Genomic DNA, 24647 nt, shown 5'->3' with positions numbered 1-24647 from the left:
CTCTGTGCTAGCTCTCCAACAGGGGAGCTCACCAGTTTGCTCTGAGAATGAACTGGCTCCAAGCAACGTCGGTGATAGAACAGAGGAAACTCCAACATAAACCACAAGCATAATGCTGACTTCAGACTTGAAAAGACTGGCTTAGTTGTAGCATGTTCGTTCCGTTACTTAGTTCTTCTGTTTTGTACGGTTGTATTGTTGGGACAGTACTGAAATCTCTGCAGGCTTGGGTGTTCAGCCCTGAGTCTATTCAGATTACTCAGCAAGCACTTTGCTGACCTAAGAAGTGTTTGTTATCTCTCCACATCCTCTAGATTTTCCAGGGGTTTGCTTTTCTAGATTTGCTGTGGGAACTCTTTCAGAAACCACGTAAGCCCAATGAGCAAGTATTTTTACCTACCATATTTTGCTTTTCCAGGAGAAGCTCCTGTAGCGTGGAGTCTGTGTCACAAGCTGGATGATTTTGCACAATTACTCTACCAGTTAGAGTAGACTATTAGCTGGGGAGGGACTCTGTCAGTTCTGCAGCAAGATCAGGACTTTTGGAACCAACCCTAAGCACTTGTCTCCCTGGGGGTCTGAGCTCCCAAGGGGCTCAGACAGCTAGGAAGCCAAACAAGAAGTATGTTCATTTCAGTTTGCTTTGATTTCTGTACTATAGAAAGAAGTATGACAGATGATGCTACTTAGGCTTGGATTAGACTGGCTTTGAAAATATTTCTGTAAATAGAGTTTGGGGTTGCAGTTGACAACAGATGACAATAAGGGTAGCTTCAGTTAGAGGCAAGGGACAGTCTAAAAGTGCGTATGTTAGATTATTTGGTCTAGTGTGTCCCTCTAAGACAGATTATATCTAATTTGACCATATGAAAATATGAGAACCAGGGGCACCTTTGGCATTTGTAACTTTATTGCAGAAAAAAAAATCCACTATAAACATATTTTACAAAGAAAGTTGCACTTTGGTGTTGGGTGAGTTTTCCTCCTCACCCCTTTCCCCTGGACAGCAACGTGTGGGAAGCCAGAACAGCCAGCCCCTGCCCTTTTGGTTTTGTGCAGAGACACTTTCCAGCCATGACAGCCTGCACCAGTTCCAGCCAGGATGGAGTTCTATTTTCCACCACTAACTTGCCTCTCTTTGTGCGAAAAACCAGTAGCACCCTGCCCTCCGGCAGGGGAAACAAGTCTGTAGCTAGGGAGATTGCTCTGTGCAGACAATGCTTGATACAAAAGCTTTGGAGCTGTGACAATTGCCCTTTAGTTTTCATGCAATAATAGTAGGAGAGAACCAACTGTTCTTCCCTATTGTACTGGGCATCCTTACAATAAACAGATGCAAGGCCAAAGCCAACAGCTGAATCTGAACTGCACTGCAGCCATTTGTCAGCCACTTCGGAAGTAGTACCGCAGGAAGGAGGAACTGCTGCTTTACCCAGTTCATCTATTTGGCCCAGACCAGTTCTGCTCCACCTTTGAGCCTTGCAGATAATTTGAGCCCTGCTGATGAGCAAATTCCCCTTTCCCTGCTAAGAAAAGCAATAACAGAACTGGAAAAAAATAGGTACTTTGTGAGTCTATCCGTCCTTTGTGGGGTCCACGTGTTGCTACTGAAAGGAGGGGAGAGACAGAGGCTTCTAAGAGCAATGTGGTAGATAACTTCTAGTCCTTGCTGTATCCCAAGGGGAACAACTGCCTTAGTCAAAAATCAAACACTCTAGAGAAGGCATGTGTTTCTCTTTACCTGCAGTCAAATGTGAATTAAAAAACAGGAGCAGGTACTAGTTACATGAATACTTCCATGTCATGCACTATCTGGTCTTTTTGAAGTGAGGGCATCTGAAGATCTGGACTTGCACTCAGAGGCTCTGGTCTCTGGGTTTCTCTGAAGGACCTTAAAAGTCTTGCAGTTTACAGCAGTGATATTTTGAGGCAAAAACGCAGAATCTAATCAGCCTAACACCTAGAAAGGGAAGGGGAAGAAGGCACCTACATCCAGCATATGTCCTCATGACACTAACTGGCTCAAAAAACAACATTAAAAGGTAAAGGAGCTTTGGCCTTGCACTGACAGAGGAGGGACAGTGCAGAGCTAGATTTGTACAACAATTTTCAGAAACCAGATGCTAGCAGCAAAATGGCAGGTACCTGAGGAAAGGCACGTGTCAATCCAGACAGGAAATTGGACTAAAGCACTTCGGAGCCTGAGCAAGGAGTTATGCATATGCTAAAAATGTCAAGTATGGGAGACCCAGTTTCCTAAGTTTGGTGAGACCAAATTAGGGTGTCTAGCTGGCAATAGACTGAGTTCTGTCAAGCCCTGTTGAGCTAAAATCATGCTCATTTCCTTCCAGCAACTTCAAAGCAACATAGGTAGCGAGGGTGCTTCTCTAGTGGCCACACAACTGTTTTCCCTAAAAGAGAAAAGGTATGCATGTAGGAAGGAAGCAGAGTAGTCTGTCACCCTCCCAGCAGGTGTTTCAGGATGTGCAGTGTCAAGCCCAGGACTAAAGCTGAAACAGGAGCAAAAAAAAAGTGCAAGGAAAAAAAAATACTTAAAAACACAGAACAAGAGGGAGCCTAAGAGAACCGATCTTCTCATCCTTGGATCCCTCAGAAAACAGCAGTCTCCTTTGCTAGCACTTTGCTGACCCCATCAGTGTAACAGCTTTTGCATGGATCACTTGCCCATCTCCTTTGAAAGCAGCAGCTGCAAAGATGGACAGAACTCCACGCAGAATGTGATGGTCAAAGTTGTCTTGGCTAATCGGTCACCACACAAAAAGGAGGAGGCACCTCTTCAGGGCATCTTTTTGAGGAGAGCCTGGAGGAATAAGCCAAACCTGGGCTCTGATTCCCAACATAAAAACTTCAACAACGAACTATTTAAAAAATCTAAAACCAAAAGCCGCCTGAAAAAAAATATTCTTTCAGTTGTGTGCAAGTCAGAGCCCCCTCATTCGTCAGCAGATTGTCTGGGACCAAGTCCTCAAGGCCTTCTCCTCTGGGAAGTTCAGCCTGCCAGGCGGAGGACAGCCTGGGTGCCTAGTAGCTGTAGAGTGAGAGGGGAGTGTCCTCCATCATGTCATCCTGGAAGCAGAGAAAAGCGTGTTTTAACGTGCATGATGGCATACAGCCCCAGCCTCACCATCCACACTGTCACAGCAGGGATATTTGCCCAGCCATCAACACAAATATTGTCCCTGTGCAGTTCCCGGATCTTTGGACAGTCACTCTTCCCTTTTAATGAAGCTCTGGGAGAGAAGAGGTGCATGCAGGGAGAGGATGTGGAAAACTGGCTGTGGAGAACTCCACTCAAGCTGTGACAGCATCAGCTTGCTTGCTAGCTGCAGGACAGCAGCAGTAAACCTGTCCCACCCCTGGAACAGAGCACAGAGCCTGCTTCGTCATAGTCACAAGGCAAATACATCAGAACACAGGAGAAGAGGATAGGAAGGTGTTGTTTCAGGGGAAGTTCAGATGGTGCTCCCCTTCCTCTCTGTTTAACCTCTTAGTGTTCTCCTGTAGAGTGAGGGGAAGGCAGATTGCTTCTTTAGCTGTCACCCTTGAGATCTGTCACCTCAAAGCAAACCCTGGTGGGAAGGAGAGGGACCTAAGAGGGAGCAGGGGTTGTGATCAGCATCCTTTCCCCAAATACCCCAAAACATTGCTAATAGGGGAACTGCTTAGAAGACAAAAGCCAGTACAAAGCCAGACCACGTCAGGCTGCGCTGAAGGCATCGCTCACCATGGGGAGGTCCTGGAGGCGCCGGAACTCCATGCGGCTGTTGTGCTGGCGGTATCGCAGGAAGCCCACCAGGCCGAGGATGCCCACCATGACGATGAAGACAGAGATCACTGCGATTACCAAGGGATCAGCCCTCGTTGTATCAGCCAAGGGAGAACTAGGTAGCTCTGCAAGGACACCAAGGCAATGAGGCCAAAGGAAAGCCTTCACAGGGTGGAGTAGCAAAGCCCTCTCTTTTCTAGTTCTGCTCAGTGCGACTGAGAGGAAATATAAGGTACGCCCAACCCTTTGCCATGTTTTGTGAGAGCAGGGACAAAAGCAGAGCATTTACCTGGGTTTTCATCATCACCAACATCCAACACAGAAGCTTTCTCATGCATGGGCTCTAAGGGGTGCTCCGGTGGAGATGTGCTGGTGGGGCTGGCGGCTATGCTTGTGGCGGAGCTGCTCACGGGGGGTCTCGCTGTGACAGTACCGGAGGCAGTAGCAGAGGATGTGCTCCCTACAGTGGAGACGGGAGCAGAGGAGGTTCTGGGCTCCACGGTGCTCACCTCTGTGGCACCCACAGGGCTTGTTCCTGGCCTGGTTTCAGACCTTGCCTCCGTGGGCCCCATGGTCTGTCTGTCTGAAGGCCCCAGCTGAGAGCTGTTGGTGGTTGCTGCAAAATAGGGAAAAATAGGGAAAAACAAAATAGGGACAAATGATCATTTCAAAGGATAGACTACAAGTGCTGTGGGACTGGACAAAACAGAAGCAAGGCTGTAAAGAAGGCAGATGGGGACTATAGGAAAAGCAGCTTTCTGATAACCCTTCATAAAACAAGCAGACACAGAGTGCAGACACAGCAGAGCCACACTGTGGGGCACAGTGCTAGAAAGTTCTCTTGGTTTTCCTATGTGCCAGTCTGCAATGTCAGCCAACCTCAGCCGGCCCTGCTAGTCCTGTCCTCTGTGGACAAAAGACAAGTAGGGAAACCTCTAACAGCTCTGCACAGAGCTGGAGATCACCCCAGAGCAAGAAACCGGGAAATGTCGATTATCCCTCCTTATGGGGAGCACAAAGGGGCTGCCCAGCAACTGGGTAGCAACATCCCCTGAGGCTGTGCCACAGCGCAGTGGGACCCCGTGACACAACCAGGGCGAAGGATACCCTTGTGCACAAACACCATGCAAATCAACGGTCAATCGATATGTGCCATGCATCGGGAGGGTGACAACCCCGAAGTGGCTGAAAATGGGATCCCAGCCCCTCAGAGCCAACCCTCAGGCTGCCCAGGGAGATCTGAATTTAAAGTACGGGTTCCCATGATAGCCCAGGGAGGGTGGGCTGCTGCTTGTGCCTGCCCATCTCCATGCCTTATGACAGAGGAGGCAGCAGGGAAGGCTCCTGTCAGGCCCCCAGCCCAGCTGAGGAGCACTGGTCAGGAAGAGATATACAAAGGCCTTCCCCACACACCATCAACATCCTCATCAGCAAGCAGCCAACAGAATTAATGCCACAAGTAACAGGGTTTGCAAGGAGAATGCTGAACTCACAGCAACTCTGCAAGTCAGTCCCACTGAACGGGACAGGCCTAATGGCTCTTCCCAATTCCGCCCCCCTCTCCAGTTCCCACAAGAGTTCACAGAAGCAGAAGGACGTTCAGCACCATAAGTTCCTGGGTTGTGCATCTTTGGGGCAGGACTTTCTGCACAGTCAGGAAAGGCAAAACCTCACCGAGCACGCTGTTCAGAGGAGTTGTTGGGGTTGTACTGCTGGCATCATCCATTTCTTCGGTTGTGCTGAAAGGCTCCGTCACTTCACGGTCAGGCTGATTTTCTTCCAGAGTACTGGCTGTCGGGGCAGGGGAGGGGATTTCAGTGCTGCTGTTATCTGACAAGCTCACGTTGTGGTGCTCATGTTGTGTAATTGGGATGTCTGCGGGGCTGGCAGTAGCGGAAGCCTGCAGTCTCTCTCCCTCGGTTCCTGCCACGGTGGTGGCAGAGATAGAGGCATCCTCCGCCTCCGCATTGGTGACTCCAGTGACATTGAGTGTTGCAGCAGTTACGTTTTTCCCCAAACTTGTCTCTGGAACAGCAGTAGTGTCTGGACTGAGGTCAGAGGTTTCCCTGAGCTGATGAGAGGTTGGCGTGGTGCTAAGAAAAGGTGTTGTCACCGAGGTCTCTGTTGTGTTCCCTCCTTCTCCTAGGGAAGAGAGTTAAGAAATGCTGAGAAGTGTTACAGAGATCCCACACTGAAAGAAGAAACAGAGAGGGAAGCCAGGGACTGAATCTTTCCATCTTGTTAACTCCAAATCCAGCACAGATTTGTACTTGGGGAAGGGGTTCAAAGAGCCTCCCTGCCCTCCTGGCCTCCCTGCTCTAGGGAACCTGTCTTCACCCTCCTCCCTCTCCATCCTGTGTTCCTGCTCTGTGGGGTCACCATCTCTACCCCTTCTGCCCCAGAGCACCTTTGGAACCTTTTTAGAGGATTTGTTTGAGAAAGTAAAGATGAGTCAGAAGTGGTGTAGAAAAAATACAAATGGGGAAAAAGTAGAAGTAGATCCTCTATCTCCCCTTGCTAGAGGAATTGTAGAAAACTGATGTTTAAAAAGTTTGTGTCTGGCGAGGGTAAGGAGTATATTGCTAGTCATCTGAGTAGAAGTGTGGGCTTGCAGTTGGAGGGAAAGGTAAAATGCAGAGCTAAAGAGTACTACAGAGCTGTAAAGCAGCTGGTGGTGTGCTTTGGGAGCTGCCTTCACGAGCTATTTAAGAACGCATCATCACCATAAAGTGTGACAGTGTTCTGCTGTCACAGGACTGGGGAGCTGCTCAGCCTCCCGCTACAGCAGGCAGGGACCTGCAGCGGGCAAGGATCCCCTAGACAGTGTGACAGCACGCGGGAGGAGGGAAGCCACAAAGCTCTTAGACTGCCGTTCAAAAACATGGACCCTGTGAGGGTTTTTGAGGTGTGTAAACAGGAAAAAAAACACACAGAGGAATATAGTCACATCAGGATGGACTTTCCAGACCACTTAAGAACATCGCGTGGCCAGTATTTTCACTATTTCTGTCCCATGTTTCTACCTAAGCCACTGAGGCATGATGAGCCAACTGCAGAAAAATATAAGGGTACTGAAGGAAATCCATCTTCGTGCCCATGCTCTCCATAGCGGAGAAGCATCTGAGGCAGATGCCGTAACCAAGAGACGTTCACCCACGGACAAAGCAGCCCACTCTAGTACAAAGGCCTTGTGAAAACCACAGCAGTTTTTAAAAGCTCTTCAGAACGGACACAGTTATCAGAGCTCTTCTCCAGCTACAGCACTTAACAGGCCCTAAAAAAAGACACAATGCATCTCGAGAGAGAGAGGCTTTCGCAGTACCCCAACCAGCTGGAGAATTCAAAACCCAGGAGCAGCCTGACAGAGCTGCGCTTCCCCGGCCCGGGCCCCAGTCCCATGAGGGCTCCCGCGGGGGAAGCACGAGCAGCTCGGCCCCGCTAGGCACATTCGGAGAACAGGCTCTCGAGAGGAGCCCCAGTTGGGGCAACTTAAACATGAAGGGCCAAAGGTGTAAGTGATGCTCCCTTTGGTGTTGCCTGTTGGCCGTGGCCGGCCAGACCACGCTTCTAAACAAAGCGAGCTGCTCTCTGAAATGGAGGAAGGTATAGGACATAGTAACACCCGGAAAGAAAAGAGCTGGGCGCCGCATGCCCAGGGATCACAGCTCTTCATGTGACAATTTCCAGCCCGAAAGCCAGCATTGCTTATTCAGTGAGCTGCCAACTAGGCAAGATCCCAGCAGCTCCGGAGCCCGGGCTGGGCAGCGCTGAAGGCCCTTGGCCGGGCAGAGACGGATGCTCAGTAAACACGTGGCTACCTGCTCCCGCGCGGCGAGGCGCACACAGAGCTGTGCTGTTGCTGCGGGGTAAACAGGAAAGGCGGTGGCCAGGTGCCCGGCCAGCAGCGAGCCTGGCTATGTGCTGCTTTGAATCACTGGCCTGTGCCTGGGCCAGCCTCCCATGGGGTGGGCAAGCTGCGATCGGGGTCACGCGGAGGAAAGATCTGGGGAGAGCTGTCTTGCACAAGAGCAAGTGCCTCTCAAATGGCTGTGCTGCTTTTCTGACTCGGAAAGGAAAAGCAGGGGGAAGGAGGATGAGTCTGGGCCCTGTACAGGAGCTGGCATCCCTGCTGGGAGGTGCTGTGGGGCAGGAGGGTTTGTGGGGCCAAGCAGCTCCCCTCATCCTGCTAACAACACTACCATGGTCATGCTGTAACACAGCTCCCTGCTGTCTGTGACAAGAAATGCTGATGGGAGCAATATTTCCCTAAACTTTTCTCCACGAGGAGCCACACGGCTCCTTCCCACAGAATTGCCCAGTGCCCGTGACTGCCATGGAAGCGGTGCCCAGTAGCACACACTGCTCCGGCCCCGCATCCAACAGGAATGTAGCGGGACCCTTTCAGGAAGGTTTGTGCTATAGCAGCAGCCTGAATGGGTGTGCTGTAACACCACAACGTGTAAAACCCAGTTTGCAGAGAACTGCGGTAGAAATGTTAAAATTGGTAGGTATGGAACAGGAATGGGAACAGCTTGGGCAGCAGGGATGCCCTCGGGGGCCTTTGAGCACCGCAGGAGTTGATGGCACCTGCATTAGCATGTCACCGAGCCCAGCACAAGTCAGCACGCCAGTTCAGGAAACAAAGGAGAGCCGGAAAAAAAAGGAGAGCCTAAACCAAGCTAACACAAAAACTCAAGCCATTAGGAGATGACTGTGAGAAGATAGTGAACAAGGCAAGAGCCATAAGATGGACAAACAGACAAAAGACAGGGAGCAAATCCTGGTCACTCAGGGACAGACAGACAAAAGATCACCGTCACTGTCTATCAGCTTCTAAGAGTAAGGGCACATCCAAAGCCAGCACAAGCCACCAAGGCAAACACCAGGGGAAGTACCTGTTACCTGCAATTTGGAGCTTGTCAGCACGTGGATGCTAAAGAGCACAAGCACCAGTGAGTTTTTCTTTAGTTTTGTTTTAAATTAAAAATACCCCTCCAGGGTTTTGCATTAAGATTTGCGACATTGTTGGTTTGATGTCCCAGCTTTGATTCCCCCAGTTTTATCATGGAAACAGGCACCAACCGCAACCCACTCCCACCCAGCTCTGGAGCAAAGCGTGCAGTGCAGCGGGGCAGAGCACGGCTCTGCTGCGAAGCCACAGAGGCTGGCTGCGCTGGATGAGACCCAGCAAACTCCACACCAGCTGTGATCCTCCGGGATCCAACCACTGCTCCGCTCTGGATCCTCGGTGCCCTCTAATTCCGAAAATCCCCAGCTCCAGCAGCGTGGCTGCTGCTCCAGTCGCTAAGTGATGATGATTTCAGATGTTTATTAGCTACTTACAGGGATGCAGGTCAGAGCTCGTTACTCTGGCATCTTCCTGGAGGAGCTCTGCTTCCTGCACCAGATGCCAGGCAGGCTGCGGCTGCATTGCCTACGGCATCGTCCTCATCACCTCCTGTGGACGAGGGAACCAGGCCCTTCTCTCAGATGGGAAGGGAAGGAGTTAGTGCAGACACTTCACCCTCCCTGGGATCCTCCAAGGCACCACAGTTGCAGCACACCAAGACAGCTGGTGAAGGCGCAGTCACCCTCGGATCATAACGAAGCGACAACAGCCGCACTGCGAGTGAAGAAGCCAGACCAGCTGCACGAGCTCCGATAATAACAGCATCTCTGTTTCCCTGATGGGGAACCACGGGGAGGTTTGGTTCGGTTATGCTGCAGTTCCTGCTAACACAGAGCTGGCTGGCCGGCCTCTGGCTGTCCTGCCCCTGGGTCTGTGCTCACCACCAGGCTCAGTGTGTTTGGTGAGAACCAGCGATCTCAGACCACATCGGGGCAGGGCTGGTGGAAATGGAGCGGCAGCTCCCATCAGATAGTGCTGACTGCAGTGACCTCTGTCTGGGAACCGAGAGGGGCAAAGGAAGAGAGAGGCCCTGAGGGAGGAGGGTTGCAGCCAGCCAAGAAGCCCCCGTCTTGGAGAGGGGTGGGAAACGCTCCCTGCTTTGCAAGGGAAAGGAGGGCTCCGAGCATCAGCCCCCGGCTCCAGCCCCTCTCCAGGGCTGCAACGACAGCACTGACGGACCTCCACACATCAGCCGTGCTCCCACCAGCTCTGCAGCAGACGTGGTATAAATATGCCAGAGTGAAGGAAGCCAGCTCTGCAGGAGACGGGGCTGTTCCTGCTTTGCACTCCCTGCCCAAGCTTCGGGGCTGGGGCCAAGCGAGGGGCCGAGGAAGGTTTGTACGAGCACATACAACCAGGACAGGGCACCGCTGCTCTCAGGGCAGCACACAGAGCGGGGACGTCTCCTCCGTCCAGCCAGGTCTCACCTCTGCCACGGCAGCCACCCCACCCTGTATTTGTTTCTCGGAATAAAACAGGGCAGCGAGACAGAGCGGGGACCACGGCTGGACCAGCCTGTGGACAAGCGTGTCCACAAACCTGTCCAAGTCTCAGAGGTGTCTTCTGCACCCCCCTCTCAGCCAGAAACAGCAGCCTGAGCTCCCCAAGGGTCAACATAAATCCAGCTCCAATTCCCAGGCTTTACCACCGTTTCTAAAATCCCTCTTAGAGCGAGCCCAGGGTGAGATGTAGGAGTCACGTAGGGTAGGGAAGCCAGTGGCAGGCTGGTTGCAGGGGCTTGAGAGGGCAGAGCACCAGGGTGCAGCCCGCAGTCACCGCTAGAAGGGGCCCACGGAGACCCAGGCAAGAGCTGAGAGCAAAGAAGAGAAAGGATCCACCCAGGATTTCACTAAAAGTGCCGATCGGAGCGGGGCTCCCTGGTGCTGATGTATCTATCCCCCCACGCAGGCTGTCACTGTCTGCGGATGGCACTCACTTGAATCAGCTTCCTACGGAATGACTGTGAAACCACTACTCTGATTCACAGAGAAGGCACCCAAAACCTTCCAAAATGCTATTTTTGTGCACTAACTGAATCCAGTTTCCATTTAAGCGTAACAGCTCAGGTCACAAACGATATAGTAAAATGCAAAATTAAGATAATATTTAAAGAGTAACAGCCTAAGCTGTAACCTATATGTATTTAAGCAATTATATCCTCTTGCTTAGCAAAGTACTCCATTAAGTGCAGAAATTATCTTTTGTTGCCAGTTATTACATCTTGATGGTTACCAACCAAGGGTAATTAAACAACCTCTTCAAGGAGAAGGAGCTTAAGCATAAATGCACGTAAAGCCATATAAGTGGGATTTAAAACCAAGGCTCTTAATTTCATTTAAAAGCAGAACCGGAGTGTCTGCTGATCAGATAGCAGCCCAGCCTGACCTCAGAGCCCAGAATTAAGGAACCCAGGTGGCGGAGGTGTCGGGAGCCCTTCGGGTGGGTGCCGGATGCGCCCAGGGATGCCGCAGAACAAACACCCTCCCCATGGCAACATGAGGCTCACAGACACAGACCCCGCGGCAAAGGGCAGCTGCTTTGTACGCTCGGTCCCAGTCTGATCCCTCGCAGGACCTCGGTGGAGGTGGGATGCCACCAGGCTGAATTTGCAGCAGGTCCCAGCAGGATCCCTACCAGGGCTGATGCCGGGACTGTCCCTGTCTGTGTCGCAGCAGAGAGGGGCTGAACAGGCTCTGGGTGCCACAGGGAGTCCAGGCGTGGGGCGCAGGGACAGATCCGTCCTTGCAGCCCACCTGGGGACCACAGAAGCGCCCTTGCACATCACAAGTTAATTCACACCACCCACGGGGCCCCCGCGAGCTGAGCCGTGCCGTGCCCTGTTGCGCAGGCAGCAGAACCGAGGGAGCTGAGCTAGAGGTGCCGAGCGCCCAGCGCGGCTCTGGAAGCTGGCCAGGCCAGGCGCGTTGCAAAACGAGGGCTGTGGTGTAAGGGACAGGAATAGAAACCAGGTCTCCTGACCGAGAAGCTCCTTCCAGCCCGATAGGCAGACGGCCTCGAGCTGAGCACGAGACGGGGCTCAGATTAGATACAGGGTGCTGAGCGAGTGCGGCACCGGGGAAGGACAGCTCAGCGCCCAACCTGCCTGGGCAGGCAGGAGGATGCTTCCCCAGGGCATCTGCAGATGCCGGGCCTGAGGTGTGAGCCCCTGGGGAGCAAAAAGGGGAGGCAGGAGCGCGGTGGCACTGCATTTGGGATGGGGGCACCGGACCACGGTGGCACAGCAGAGATGGGCAGAGGGAGAGCTGCGAGAGCAGAGATGAGCAGACCTGGGAACAGCGACAAAAATGCCAAGCGCGAGTTCTTCAATACCAGGAAAAGCCAAAAAAAAAAAACAAAACCCACGGCACAGACATGCCCAGGGCATGCAGCAGTGCCGGAGCCTGTGCCGGGGAGGTGCAAGTCGTGGCTTTGCCTGGCCACCACCATCTCCCCAGCCAGTTATTTTCCACTGGCCGCATGCAGCTACAAAGCACCCTGCTTGGCAGGAAGGTGTCCGGGAGGCTCCCGCACTGGTTGCTCCGTACCCGAGGACGAGGACTGAGCTGTGATGAAGATGCCTTTGCCCAGGACTGCTGGGAGCACGGCCAGCACCCAACGCCTGCCCTCGTCTGGGGCTGCAGACCCCAATAAACACAGCAACAGCAGGGAGATCTGGCATCAGCCGGCCCCAGCCCTGATTACTTCAGGAGCCACAGCTGCAGTGGAGGAAGCACTCATGTCATTAGGAGAAAATTAATTAGCCGGTTGCCTTAATAGCAGCCCCATGTCAGCAGGGAGCCTAGACAGTGTGCTATGAGCTGGAGGAGAGCCTGCAGGGCTGCTTGGGCCCCAGACCTTACGAGAGCTGCCCTGCAGAGCACGGCATCACCGCGTGGCAGCCCCACAGAAACCCCAGCAGTGACTGCGTCCGTCCTTCGGCTCTTCCCGGCTCCCCTTGGTGTGGAGGGATGGGGCCAAGGGAGCTGAAGGAGGCGAGTGCTTCAAGCATGTGCCATCAGGGTCCTGATGGACGGGGAGGAGAGAGCGTGTGTGTAAATGGCACCCATGGCACGTCTGGGGGGCATGTTGCCTGCACACACAACCCCAGGCACCCACAAGCGGGGCTCCCTCCACTTGCGCTGCCCGCAGCCCTGCGCTGTCCCCTCTGCTTGCAAGGCAGCTCAGTGTGAAGAGGGGAGGCAGCAAAATGCCCAGCCCAAAGCTACACCGGGGGTTTATATTTAAGGCTAATGGTGCCGGAGGAAGTGGATTTCCGCAGGCAGCAAAGAAAGGCTGCATTGAGAGCTGGGGTGGGCAGAGCGCAGGGGACACGGCAGCACCAGCCCCTGTCTGGCCCCACGGCAAACACGGCCAGAGGGGGGGGCAAAGAGGATCGGCGCTGGGAGCAGGGCAGAGACCCATCTGGGTGCCTGGTTTTGGGCAGGTTTGTGGGGTGGCTGTTGGCTTTGGGGCCAACCTCAGGGTGACCCCTTTCCACCATCCCTGTCCTGTTGGGATTCTCCGCTGTCTCGTTAAGGACTGAGCTTGCCATGTGGTTTTCGTTACTGGTGGCAGCTCTTCCGTGCCATCTATTTCACAAAATATTTGCTCTCCCAAGTTGGGGCTGGGACTAGTAGCAGATCCAAAAGCTGCGAGGACGAGGGCCAGGCCAGCCGCATAGGTGCCATTTCCTGAGGCCACCAAGGGACACTGGGATTGGGATATTAGGCACGAAACAACCCAGGGAAAGTCCGGCGCAATGTTAATTCTGGCACGTCCCAGCGCTTTGAGTCTTGGACGTTGCAGCAAGAGGGCTCCTACGAGCCAGCAGAGGAAGGCAGCTCCCTGGGGTACCCCGGCGTGCGAGACGGGGCCAGCTCAGGCAGCAGCAGCCCTGAGCTCCTGCACTGCTGCACCCCGTAACGGCACAGCCACCCTCGCACGGGCAGCACGGCATTACGCAGGGCTTCGCCAACATAACGGGGTCTGGTTTGGGACCGCTTCACCGTGCTCAGCCCCAAACCCAGACAAACCGCATCCGGGGCGCGAAACCTCAGCCTGAGCTCCTGCTCAAAACCTCAGCCGCTCCCAGTGCCGGGCACCCACGGGGGGGCTCCTACCAGCCGGCTGGTTATTAGAGGCAAAAATGCATTAAAAAAAAAAAAAAAAAAAAGCCGTCTCCTTTCATCCCCAACTGCTGCCCTTTGCCGCGCTGTGACCCGATCGGGGTCTGGCTGAGTTTTTTTTTTCTTTTTCCTTTTCTCTTAGCAGCAAAGCACAGGGACCACGCTTGCTCGCCGAGCCGCCGAGCCGAGCCCCCCCCCCCCCCCCTCCCCGCTTTGTCACTGCCACGGCCAGGGGGATGGCGACGGCTCCTGCCCCGCCGCGTGGCCGCCAGCGCGACGCTGCGAGCCCACGTGGGGACGGGGCTACCGGGGGAGGGGGCTCGGGCTACCGGGGGGGGGGGGGCTCCCCGGGCTACCGTCGGGGCTCCCCCCATGCGGCTCCGGGGGTCGCCGCCGCCTCTCCTCCCGCTTTGTCCCCGGTCCCCTCGGTGCCGGCTCCGAGGCTCGGGCCGGGGACCGGAGCTCGGCTCCTCGGGGCGACCCCCCCCCGGGCACCCCCTCCTCGCCGCCGCCCCCCCCCCCCCCCAGCGCTCGGGGTTTGCCCAAATTTCGGGGCGCGCCCCGCAGGGTCCCGGCTGCGGGCGGCGGAGCCCCCAGCCCCGACGGCGCCCCCCACCACCCCCCGGTGCTGCGAGCCCGGCGGGACCCCCTCATCCTCCCCCTTTATTTCTCTCCCCCCCCCCCCCCCCCCCATCCCATCCCGGTGTCCTCCCGGCCCGGTGGCCGCCCCCGGTACCTGGCAGGGCGCAGAGCAGGCAGCAGACGGCGGCGAGGCGGAGCAGGGCGCCCCGCGTCCCCTCCATGCTGGGCCGAGCCGCGCTGCCTCCGCCGGCGGCACCGGGGCGGGAGCGGGGCGGGACCGGCGGCGGGGCCGGGGCCGGGGCCGGGGCGGGGCGGGCCGGTAAGTGGGGCGGCCCCGGTGGTGGGTGTGCGGGGAGGGGGGACGCTGACACCCACCCCATGCTTGAACCGGCTCCCTTTGGGTCTTGGCACCCCCGGTCCCGGGTGTCCCCGTCCCGGACGTCCCCTGCCTTGTCCCGTGTTCCCCTCCCCGCCCCCGGTCCGGTCCAGGTACCCCCGGTCCGGTCCCTCCTCAGCATCCCCCACTCTGGTCCCTCATCCTCTCTGGTACCCCCGGTTGAGCCCAGCACCCCCGTTTCTGCCCCATACGTTGTTGATGGCCAAGCACAACAGGCAGCGTCCCCCTGGGGTCCCTGTGCCACTTTGGGGTGCCTGGGCTGGGAGCGGGGTGCCCCAGGTGTCCCTGGATGCTGCCCTGGGTGGGCAGTGGGGGTGCCACGACTGGCTCCTCGGGGCATCCCGCAGCCCTGTCCCGCCCGGCCTCTTGGGGTCTGGCCAGCCCCGTCTGGGCACTGCAAAGGCCAGGCCCTTTCCCCAGATGTTTGCTGGGTGAAGGAAATCCCAGCCTGAGCGCAAGCCCAGACAGCCGCTGGGTCGGCCTTTCCTTCCTTTGGAAAGTCTGACCGCTTTCGTCTGGTTGGCATTTCTGAAGAAGCAGCCCCAGTACAAAGCTGGCTGTGGCGAGGCACCCTGCAACCTGGGCTGTTTTCTGGAAGGACCAAAAATCCCCCTGCAAATCCCTCGGCCACTCTGCTTCCCCTCCAGCCCCAGCTGGTGCGAGCCCTCCCGTCCTGCCCGTCAGCACTCACAGAAACTAGTAAGGAAGGTTTTGGGCTCCTCTGATTTGGGAAGGTGCCTTTTGGCCATGGCACAGTCCTTGCTGACCCTTTCTTGGGCTGCCGTGGTGGAGGGGGGCTTTGGGTCCCTTCCTCCACCTGGGTACATGTGCCTGCAGCACCATGGTGCAGGGGAGGAAGGTGGAAATAGGTCATTTTGTTCCCCCAGCGGTCACCTTCCCCCTCCAACACGGCTTCTCAGTAGCTCTGCCTCCATTTTGGGGGCCGGTAGAAGAGAGCGGGGGCGATCTGACTGTGCCAGAGCAGTGCTGATCGCAGTCTTCTGTGGGCTCTTTCAAAAAGCCCATGAAATCTCCCCCCCTTCTTGGAAATGTATTTCTAACCTCTTACTGCCACCCAAAGTAGACGCGCTGTTTTCTGGCATCCCGTCAAGGCAGAAGTAATCGGGCCTTTACAAACTTCCCAGTCCTTAAAGGGAATTATTTGAAGCGCATTTACAACATTTTGGGAAGTTGCAGGAGCCTGCTGCTGCCGGGCACCGCCCAGCCCCGTGTGCGGGACCAGGGCACCTCCGCTCCTCGCGGTGCACACCCCGGCGACCTCGGCTGGATGCGACCCACGCACACGTCCAACGCCCGCGTGCTTCTGACCCACGTCGCTTCTCTGGTCTCTCTCCGGAGACACCGAAGCTATATCTGTCTCAGCTGGCTTCTAGACAGCGGCTCTCAGTTGTCAAGGTTGCGGGTCCCTCCGCTCTAATTAAGCGTGTGTATGTGGCACGGGGGATTTTCAACAGCTGGGTGACAAGGAGAGCCCTGGGCTGGCGTTCCCCAAAGGGGCTGGTGAGCAGCACGATAAACCCGTGCAGATGAGCCCCCCTGCAGGCCAACGCTATTACTTTAGCTGATCTCGGCACTCCTCATTAGGGTTATGATTAACACATTAATGAGACACCTTGGGCTCCCCATAGCAGGGATGGGGCGGCTGGGAGCGAGAAATGTGTCAGTGTCGGCGTGATGCTTTCCCCACCGCAGAGGGGGGAACAAAACGAGGGAGCACTTTGTAATGTCCTGCTGGAGCACTGCCGATTTCTCATGAACGGAGAGAAATATTCCCCTTAGACAGCGGGTGGCAGTCCTCTGTGTGTGGATCACGCAGGGGCTGTGGATTGCTCAGGGTTAGTCCCCTGGGATGTTCTCAAGGATCAAAAACACTCGTGCAAAATTGATCAGCACGTAGAGCAGCCAGGTCTGAGTAGCAAAGAGAGCTGAGGACTTGGAATATTTCCTGAATGAAAGTTTCACACTCAAAACCCACGGCACTGATTTCTGCCCCCGTCTCACTCTCTTTGCAGAGGCTTCATTTAGTTCCTGTCCTTTTGCTTCTGGCTGGCAGCCAAGGCAGGGAGCAGGCCAGGGATGGTAACTCTGATTATCTTCATTCAATAGGAAGAAGAGGGTAACAGAAAATGAGTGAGTACAAAATAGTGGGAGCAAAAGGGCTGGGGGGAGGAAAGGGCACGGGGAGGAGGAGGAGGAGAGATGCTGGCTGGGAGAGAGGCACCAGCTCGGTGCTGGGGCTGGGTCTCTGTGGGGCACTAATGGTGCACATCTTGTGCTGGCCTTGCCCTGCGTCACCTGGCAAACCTGCTTTTTTGGATGGTTGGGCATGATCGGTGTTGGGCTGGGGTAGAGGGACCAGAGCAGCAGCCCCGGATGGCTGCTCCCCGCTCCAGAAGTGCTGCGGGGCTGAGAGGGGCTGAGAGGGGCTGCTCCCAAAGGGAAACGACCCTTAAGGGAGCGGGTTTCGGCTCGCTGGGAGCTGACTGCCTGGTGCAGAAGAGAGAAGCCAAGGTGAGTCACTCCTCCTCTCCAAGCCTGAAGCATTAAAACCACTTTTTTTTAATCAAAGGAAAATTAAATCTCATGAGTCAGAGAAAAAAAAAAAAAAAAGAAATTGCCAGAGCAGAAGATGCTGCTGGGTGACTCGCAGGCAGACAGAAGGAGCATTTGCTTGGCAGCCCAGGAGAGTACATCTCCTCTGCCACTCCTCCGCTGCACAGAGCGCTGCCATTCATCTATTTTTAATAACAGTGACACAGGCAGTGAACCTGACTTAAAGGCTGGGAGCTTTTTGTCCTTCCCCTGTGCATCTGTCCTGACTCATCTCCTCTCCGATGGCCCTGCGCTGCTCTGCACCCCGGCAGAGGAAGAAAGGGAAAGCAAAATGGGTACAAAAAAGTAGATAGGAGAGCAAAGCTCCAGAGATAGAGAACTGTTTGGGGAGAGGAACGATAAACAGTGGGACTTTGCTGGCTCGGGGCTTGCTGAGCTGAGCGGCATTTCAGGGAGCTGAGCAGGGGTCTGGATGCGTGCACATTGTGGAGCTCCACAGGAAGCTCAGGCAGGGGGAACAAGGAGGTGCCTGAGCCCGGGGGCCGGGGGTGATGAACTGAAGAGCTCTGCCCTGCCCTCGGTGCTTACCGGGCCTTTGTGGTCTCTTTGGGACCCCACCACAGAGCAACCTAAAATTTAAGCCTGTATTTTTGCAAGGTCTGAGGGGCTCTCCCAGGCTCAGGGTCGGCCTTGTCCCACCGCCCCGTTGTTTGCACGTCCTTGTGGCCATCCAGCTCAGCACCACTCCATAACCTCAGCACCACCGGCAGCTTGGCTGGAGCCCTGCTACGGCACTGCTGCAACGTGATGGGCTCTGAGCCCCAGCCAAGGCAGCAGATGGCCACGACGAGCAGGCTGGGAGGACAAGGCTGCGGCACCGGTCACAGCACGGCATCTGCCTAGCAGGGAGTACCCATCTGTCCCAAAACGGGCTCTCTTCAGTTCCTTGTGCTGCTTTCAGCCTCCTGTGCTGGCAGCCTCGTGTAAGAGAAGAGTGGAGGATGCTCTGACAGGGGATGCTGCAGCACGGCTTTGTACATGAGGATGTGCTGGTTGCCTTGTCCTCATGGGTGGTGGGACAGCATCACTGTACTCTTCTTTACCACACATTTAAATCCTCGTGCAGAGGACAGCGTGCAAGCATCCCCACAGAGCCCTCCCTGCAGCCGTGAGGATGGCTGGGACACGGCGAGGAGTACATGGTCCAAACACATCCCCTGCCGCACGCTGCCCTGCTTGGAGCAGTGGGAAATGCCCTCTCATCCATGAATGAGCCTTGTCTCGGTCTGCAAAGGCCATCTGCAAGGCAGGGTGGGAGGATGCTCCTGCAGGGCAGCCTGTTGGGATGCTTTTTGAAATCTCAGGGGTTTGGTGTGTGACTGTGAGCCTACGGGGATCGTTACTTGCGGCTGTCCCATGAAATGTCTGCCTAGCACAGGGCAGGAAAAGGGACAGTGTTGACATTAGGCAAGGGGCAAATTCCAGGCAGTCCCTCTGGGACTCTCTCGTCTGGCTCCCATGAAATGACTTCAGATTTCTGCTGGTGTCTAAAGAGGATGTTATTCCTTGAGGGGCTTCATCACGTAAAATGCTTCATGGGTTAAGTCACTAAAATGCCTGCTCTCATCACAGTGCTGTGAAGTTACCCACTACCTTGTTCCTCTGGGAAGGCAGAAAGGCAGTCCCCTTTGCTTGATACTTGTTTAATTTTGCCCCCCACAAAACCCCCCTGCTGGGGACAACACCTGCTCTGCTGCCGTGGAAGCAAACTTGTGTGGCTTCATTGCAGCATCTTTCTCCTTGGGAAGGAGAAACCTCCCAAACTTCTCTGCCTCCGGAGCATTTCCAAAGCCCAGTGGAAGGGAATTCCCCCTCCCATGCTCTCATCCACCTCTGATGCCTGTTTTTATTGCCACCCTGTGAGTGGCAGTAAAATCCTTGGCTGTTCTTTTGCCAAACCGGTTATATTTATAAAGCCAAAGTGATCTGTCTGAGGAAGAGTCAGACCGAGAAAGCAGTGGAGCAAACCGCAAGCCACAGAACTGCTTTTTGGCATAGCTGATCTCCGCGTGGGGCAGCCAGCCCAGGGCAGGGGGAGGAGAGAGGAATACCTGCTCGGAGCTGAGCTTCCTGCCCTGTTCCCAGGCTGTGTGACCCTTCGATGCAAGAGAGAGGTGATTAGATCGAAGTACACCGCAACATCTGCAAGACTTTTCCTTTGATATGTCCCTTTGAAGTGTCTTTTAATACGGTGTTCATTTTTCTCTCTCCAGGAAACAGAAGGAGACTAAAAAAGCCACCCATCTTCTCCAGATATTGAAGCTACGGATTTGTTGGGTATTTCTGCCAGCTGCAAGGAAGGACAGGGGGACTTTCTTAGACAAAGTTTCTGCTGTTGCTGTACATGCACATGTGGTCATCAGCAAAACCCATTCTTTTCCGCTTTCAAAACACAAGCCTTGCCTTTGAGATAAGGTGGTACTGGTGTTCATAAGACTATCCCATCTCCCAGGCCTTCTCAAAACATGGATTGTTTGTGATATAAATCACAGGACCTCATGCAGTGTTATGCGTTTCCAGTTGCGAGTTAACTTCACTGAATCACACAGGCATATATTAATGCTGCTACTTTGCACCAGCACATGAGATAAATGTTTATTTATTGCTTATTACCAATAAGACATTTGTAGACCAAAAGCAGAAGCAACTAATATCTTGTCTGGAAACCAGGAAAGAGGTGAAATTTATGACAGGGAATTGGGGAAAGATAATTCATTTGCTTTAGTTCTGCGATTAGATCCCAAAAGGAGAAGTAATAAAAACCTGCCACCAGATGTCATCTTGCAGCTAACTAATAGCTTCCAACACAGCCGGGACTAGGGGCACAGTGAGATGAAACTGGAAGGCACTGACACTTAAACAGGGTGCAGAGCAGCAGGGACCACTGCACTCTGACTTAGAGAATGGCCAAGGAAACTGAGATATTTCGCCGTTTTCTGCGTGAAGTCTTTTCAACTCGCTTGGTCAAATGTAAAGAGCTGAAATTTAACTCTAAAAAATGAGTCCTAAAAGATTAGTCTTACTGAAAAGCCCCATTCTGGAGCTCAGTTCTCCTGGAGTGTCAGAGAGCAGAAGACACTGACAGATCCGAGTAGTTCCACCTGTTCAGTCACAGATTAAAATATGATGGATATGCTAATCATTGTTTAGTGGCTTAATTACAAAAGCTTCACTGCACCCTGTGCTTGAGCTGTCATTAGAATAGATGTTTGCATGTACTTGGTATTTAGCATTCGGGAGCGTGGGAAAATCACTGTTAGCAAGGGAAATCCAGGAGGAAAATGAAACAAATGATCAAAAAAAAAAAAAAAAAGACTTTTTTTTTTTTTCCACACAAAGCACTTTTAATCTGTTACCTGTGCAGAATTACTTTTTCATTTATTTATTTATTTATTTAATTTTCAGTTAAATTTACAGAGAACATCTCACTGTAAATTTGGGTGGAAATTCTAAGACTAAATTCAGTCAGTAAAATGCAGATTATGGATTTTATCCCAGCTGTAAGGGTAAAACTCTGTTCACTGTTATCTGTAGAACTGGTGCTGATGTTTCCAACACGAAAGTCCCCTGAGCACGTTTTGGCTCAAGCTGAAAAGCTTAGATACAAAATTAATGATGAAGGGTAATGAGAAAACAGAACATATTGCTACTATGGCAAGGTTGAGCACCGCGTTCTTGTCTGAGAACATTTTTGGTTATAATTCCTCCAGTTTGAATTGCTTGGGATTCGTTTTTTTGAATACAAGACTCTACAACAGACGAACTTTTTTATTTGTTTTTTATTTTTTATTTTTTGAGTTTCAGGAAAAATAGCTCAGATATTGCCAAGGATGAGGTCAGGGAAGAAAACATCAGTTTGGGTTAAACGGCGGGGCAGGAGGAGGCCGTGAGGCGCCAGGGCCCCCCCCGCCCAGGCCGCGGGGCCTCCATGAGCACCTGGGCCCGCTGACAGCTTCACGCCGTTGCCTATAAACACGCGGGGATTGGCTCTCCTGCCCGTCTGTCAGAAAGTGCACCGCGCTCTTACTGGCTAACTCTCTTATTTATAGCCCGCCCTCAAAGGCTGGCCAATGAGAGCGAGGCGCCCCTAGCAACGCCCCTCTCTCTTTCCTGCCGCTGGCTCCCGCTCTCGTCCTGGGAGTTGTTGTCCCTGCTTCCGTTGGCCGAGCCGCCTGCCTCTCAAGCGCCCCTCAGCCAATTAGAAAAGGGCACTCACGTGGATTACCTGCGAACCCCTCCGCGCCTGCCTTCCCTTCCTCCATTGGCCGCACCCCGCCGTCCATCAACCCTCTCCGGACTCCGATTGGCTACACGGGAGGGCGGTGGGTGTCGGGGTGCCGCCCCGGCTCTGGGGGCGGCTCAGTGGCGGTGGCGGCGGCGGCGGAGGCGGGGGCAGAAGGAGGAGCCGCGACGCTCTCCGGCCCCGGGTCCCGCAGCCGGGCTCGCTCCTCACATGGGGCCCCCTCGCCTCCCCTCGGCGGGCCGCTGAGGAGCCGGGCAGGCCGCCATGACAGCTCCCGCCGGCCGCAGGCCCCGCTGGCGCCGCCGCCGCTGCTCAGGTAACGGCCGGGGGCGGCCCCGCAGCTCCGCGGGGGGTGCCCGGGCAGGGTGGCGGCGGGGGAGGCCTGGCTCCGGGGCGCTGCCCCGTGAGGAGGCGTGAGAGGAGGCTGAGGGTTCGGGGGGAGCTGCCCGGGGGCCTGCAGGGTCCGGGTGGGTCGCCGCGTTGAGCGGGGAGCTGCCCTGCTCTGAGGCGTGGGGCTCGCCCCTGGGGTCCCCTGACAGGAGGTGCCTGGGGAGCTGGAAGCTGAGCCTTCGAGAGCACCGCGCTGAGTTCTAGTCACGTTTATGGCCTCCTAAAAACCCTTACAGCTGATATTGAGGCTGGCTTTTGGGCAGCCTTCATGCTCCAGCTGAAATAACGTCTTCAAAACTAACCTTCTAGTAGGGATCGGAGTCGTAGGGTGTCTTCGTGGGCTGCAAAATCGCCAGGCGCACAGTTCCACGGGGTTAATGAGGTGGTGGAATTTACAGCCGAAGATAAGGTGTTTTATGAGGAGCTCTGATATGCCCAGTGGGTTAGTCGTAAGGGTTTCTATTTAGTCATCAACTCTGGAAATTATTGTTGCATGCCGCGTTCTGACAGGCCAATAAAAGCGTCATTTTTGGACTTGTGCAGGACTGCACTATGCAGCTGTAGACACGGCTGTGTTACTTCGTTGTCCATCTTGTTTTGTTTTCACATAAAACTTGTACACAGAGCATGATTAGCTAGAACTGAAAGTACCTGGGTGTGCTCCTGTACCTGCTGCCAAGCGTCTGCCCTCCTGTGTTGGGTTTTCTTTTTTTATTCCCCTCCTTGCTTGGATCTTTCCTGCTGTTCTGTTACAGCAGGCGGTGGGAGCGGAGCAGAAGACAGGGACAGGCTGTGGAAGGAGAAAACTGGTCCAAATGCAGTGTTCTGGTGTTGTGGGCCTGCTGTAACCGAGCTGTACCCTCCACTTTTGCATATGTGCTTTTGCCATTGTGATTCTTTATGCAAGTGACTTTGCAAATGCATGAAAGAAATGCAGGGCTAAGGGAGAGGGATGTTGCTTCTGTGCCTGCTGCAGGAAAGAGTGAAGCTTGTGGTTCCCTTGCGTCATAGGTTTCCTTTATTCCTGTAGCCAAGAACCATGCATTTGCACAATGGCAACGCTTCTTATTTTATCCTTGTAGCGTGGTATCTTGCAGCCTGGTACAAAAAAAGTGCTCTTCTAGGCAAGATCAAAAATGATCAACATTTGTAATTATTTTTTTTTTAAGCCATTTTCCTCCTTATTAGCTCCTTAGTGTATTCATTTCATGTTTATCATATTTATCAGTAAGTACATCTGATAATCAGCCGCTGTGTCCTGGTGGCTCCATCTGTTGTCTGCTGCCAAGTCCTCTTTTTGACTTAGTTAGTAAGCTTCTTTTCATATGGCCCTGTCACTTTTTCTTAAGTTGAACACATTTCTGGTAGTGGCTAGGCCACTTTTTTATGTGGTTGTCCCCTTGCCTGCACTGGAGAGCTGTGACAGCTTTTGCAACCAGCAGGGGATTTGCTTGAAATAACTTTGCTGTTGAAGCCCGACTTCGTACACTCCAGGTCTGTGGCTCGCAACTGTGAGCTATAGATTTCCTCTCGGTACCCGAGGTGCTTCAGGTTGATGTGTAAATACCACCAGTGTCTCCAATAACACAGCAGCAGATTTGGGATGCCCTGTTCTCCAAAAGGTCACAAAGGAGTTATCAGGGACCCTGTTACTGTTGTGTTTGTGCCGCCAGTACCTGGCGTAGACACGGTACTGGGTGTCTTAGGGAGGCTTGAACCCAGGAACACGGGCTGGAGCTTCAGCCGTATTCGAGTGATGCGTTTTAAATGTCTGTGGTGATAACACTTTTAGATGGAAGATGCAAATGTTGGCTGTCTTTTGTGATGCCGTATAAATCATCAGTCAGATATGAAACCCAGCCTGCTTTCTTTATTTTCACCCCGCTTTCAAGCATTCTTGTTCTCTCTCCTCGCCTTTGCCGTGCTGGGTTTTCTCGCCGGCTGCACCGAAACAACGGAGCGTTGCTTCCTGCCTGCCGTGAGAACCCTGCAGACAGCTCTCGGCCCTCAGCTATAAACCTGGCGGAGCGGCTGGGGGGATCCCTTGATTACAGAGGTGTTAAAATAGAAAGGCTTCGATTCCCTTTGTTTTGGTCGGGAGCTAAGCAAATGTCAGCCTGCTGCTTCTCAGCATCTTTACCAAGCCCTGTAGAAGCATAGGGAAGGCCACTGCCTTCGGGATGTCCTGCAATTTTCATGTTTTCTTAGGCAAACAGAATATATTAAGATTGTCCATTTGAAGCAGCAGCTGTGTACTGTGTGTGATCTACCTGAGTGTGATGGTTTGACCCTGCCACTACGTTAGAGGCTGCCCTGTGCGTTGGCGTGACTACAGCCAGGCGAGGAGACAAACAGATTTTTGCAAGGCCCGTCTGTACAGGTTCACTTTTGTTTTGTATTTGGACTCGAGAAGCGGTTGGCAATTCCTTACTGTGGGCATAAGGATCGAGTGTTTTTTTTGTTGTTTGTGTGTTTTCCAATTATCTGCCTTCTCAGTGTGTGCCAGGCTTTATGCCCGTGCTTTATACGAGTATTTTTAAACCTACAGCGTTGGTCTCGAAGCCCAGGCTTTGCAGTAA

At 53.9% G+C, this 24647-nt stretch overlaps 2 protein-coding genes and 1 long non-coding RNA gene across 3 annotated transcripts in view; 2 read left to right on the top strand and 1 right to left on the bottom strand.

Moving 5' to 3' along the window:
- Nucleotides 1–892: 892 nt before the first annotated feature.
- On the bottom strand, nt 893–14689 carry LOC121074184 (mucin-5AC-like). Its single transcript, XM_040565931.1, has 5 exons — nt 14559–14689; nt 5462–5929; nt 4077–4403; nt 3746–3912; nt 893–3087 (listed from the first exon to the last, which is right to left on the bottom strand). Exons 1-5 carry the CDS (start codon nt 14623–14625, stop codon nt 3043–3045), a joined length of 1074 nt encoding a protein of 357 aa, XP_040421865.1. The 5' UTR covers nt 14626–14689; the 3' UTR covers nt 893–3042.
- Nucleotides 14690–16854: 2165 nt separating this feature from the next.
- LOC121073896 lies at nt 16855–20402 on the top strand. The gene is made up of 2 exons (XR_005822002.1): nt 16855–16952; nt 19649–20402. It is a non-coding gene; the product is annotated as an uncharacterized LOC121073896 (long non-coding RNA).
- Nucleotides 20403–21787: 1385 nt separating this feature from the next.
- Nucleotides 21788–24647, top strand: part of TESK2 (testis associated actin remodelling kinase 2) — a 77475-nt gene continuing 74615 nt past the window's right edge. Inside the window, exon 1 of the mRNA XM_040564867.1 lies at nt 21788–21994. The gene's annotated coding sequence lies outside the window, so the exon portion shown is untranslated. The remainder of the gene's footprint in view (nt 21995–24647) is intronic.

Source organism: Cygnus olor, chromosome 8 (genome assembly GCF_009769625.2).
Source record: "Cygnus olor isolate bCygOlo1 chromosome 8, bCygOlo1.pri.v2, whole genome shotgun sequence".
NCBI classification, from domain to species: domain Eukaryota; kingdom Metazoa; phylum Chordata; class Aves; order Anseriformes; family Anatidae; genus Cygnus; species Cygnus olor.
This window is presented reverse-complemented; position numbering and strand designations above follow the sequence as displayed.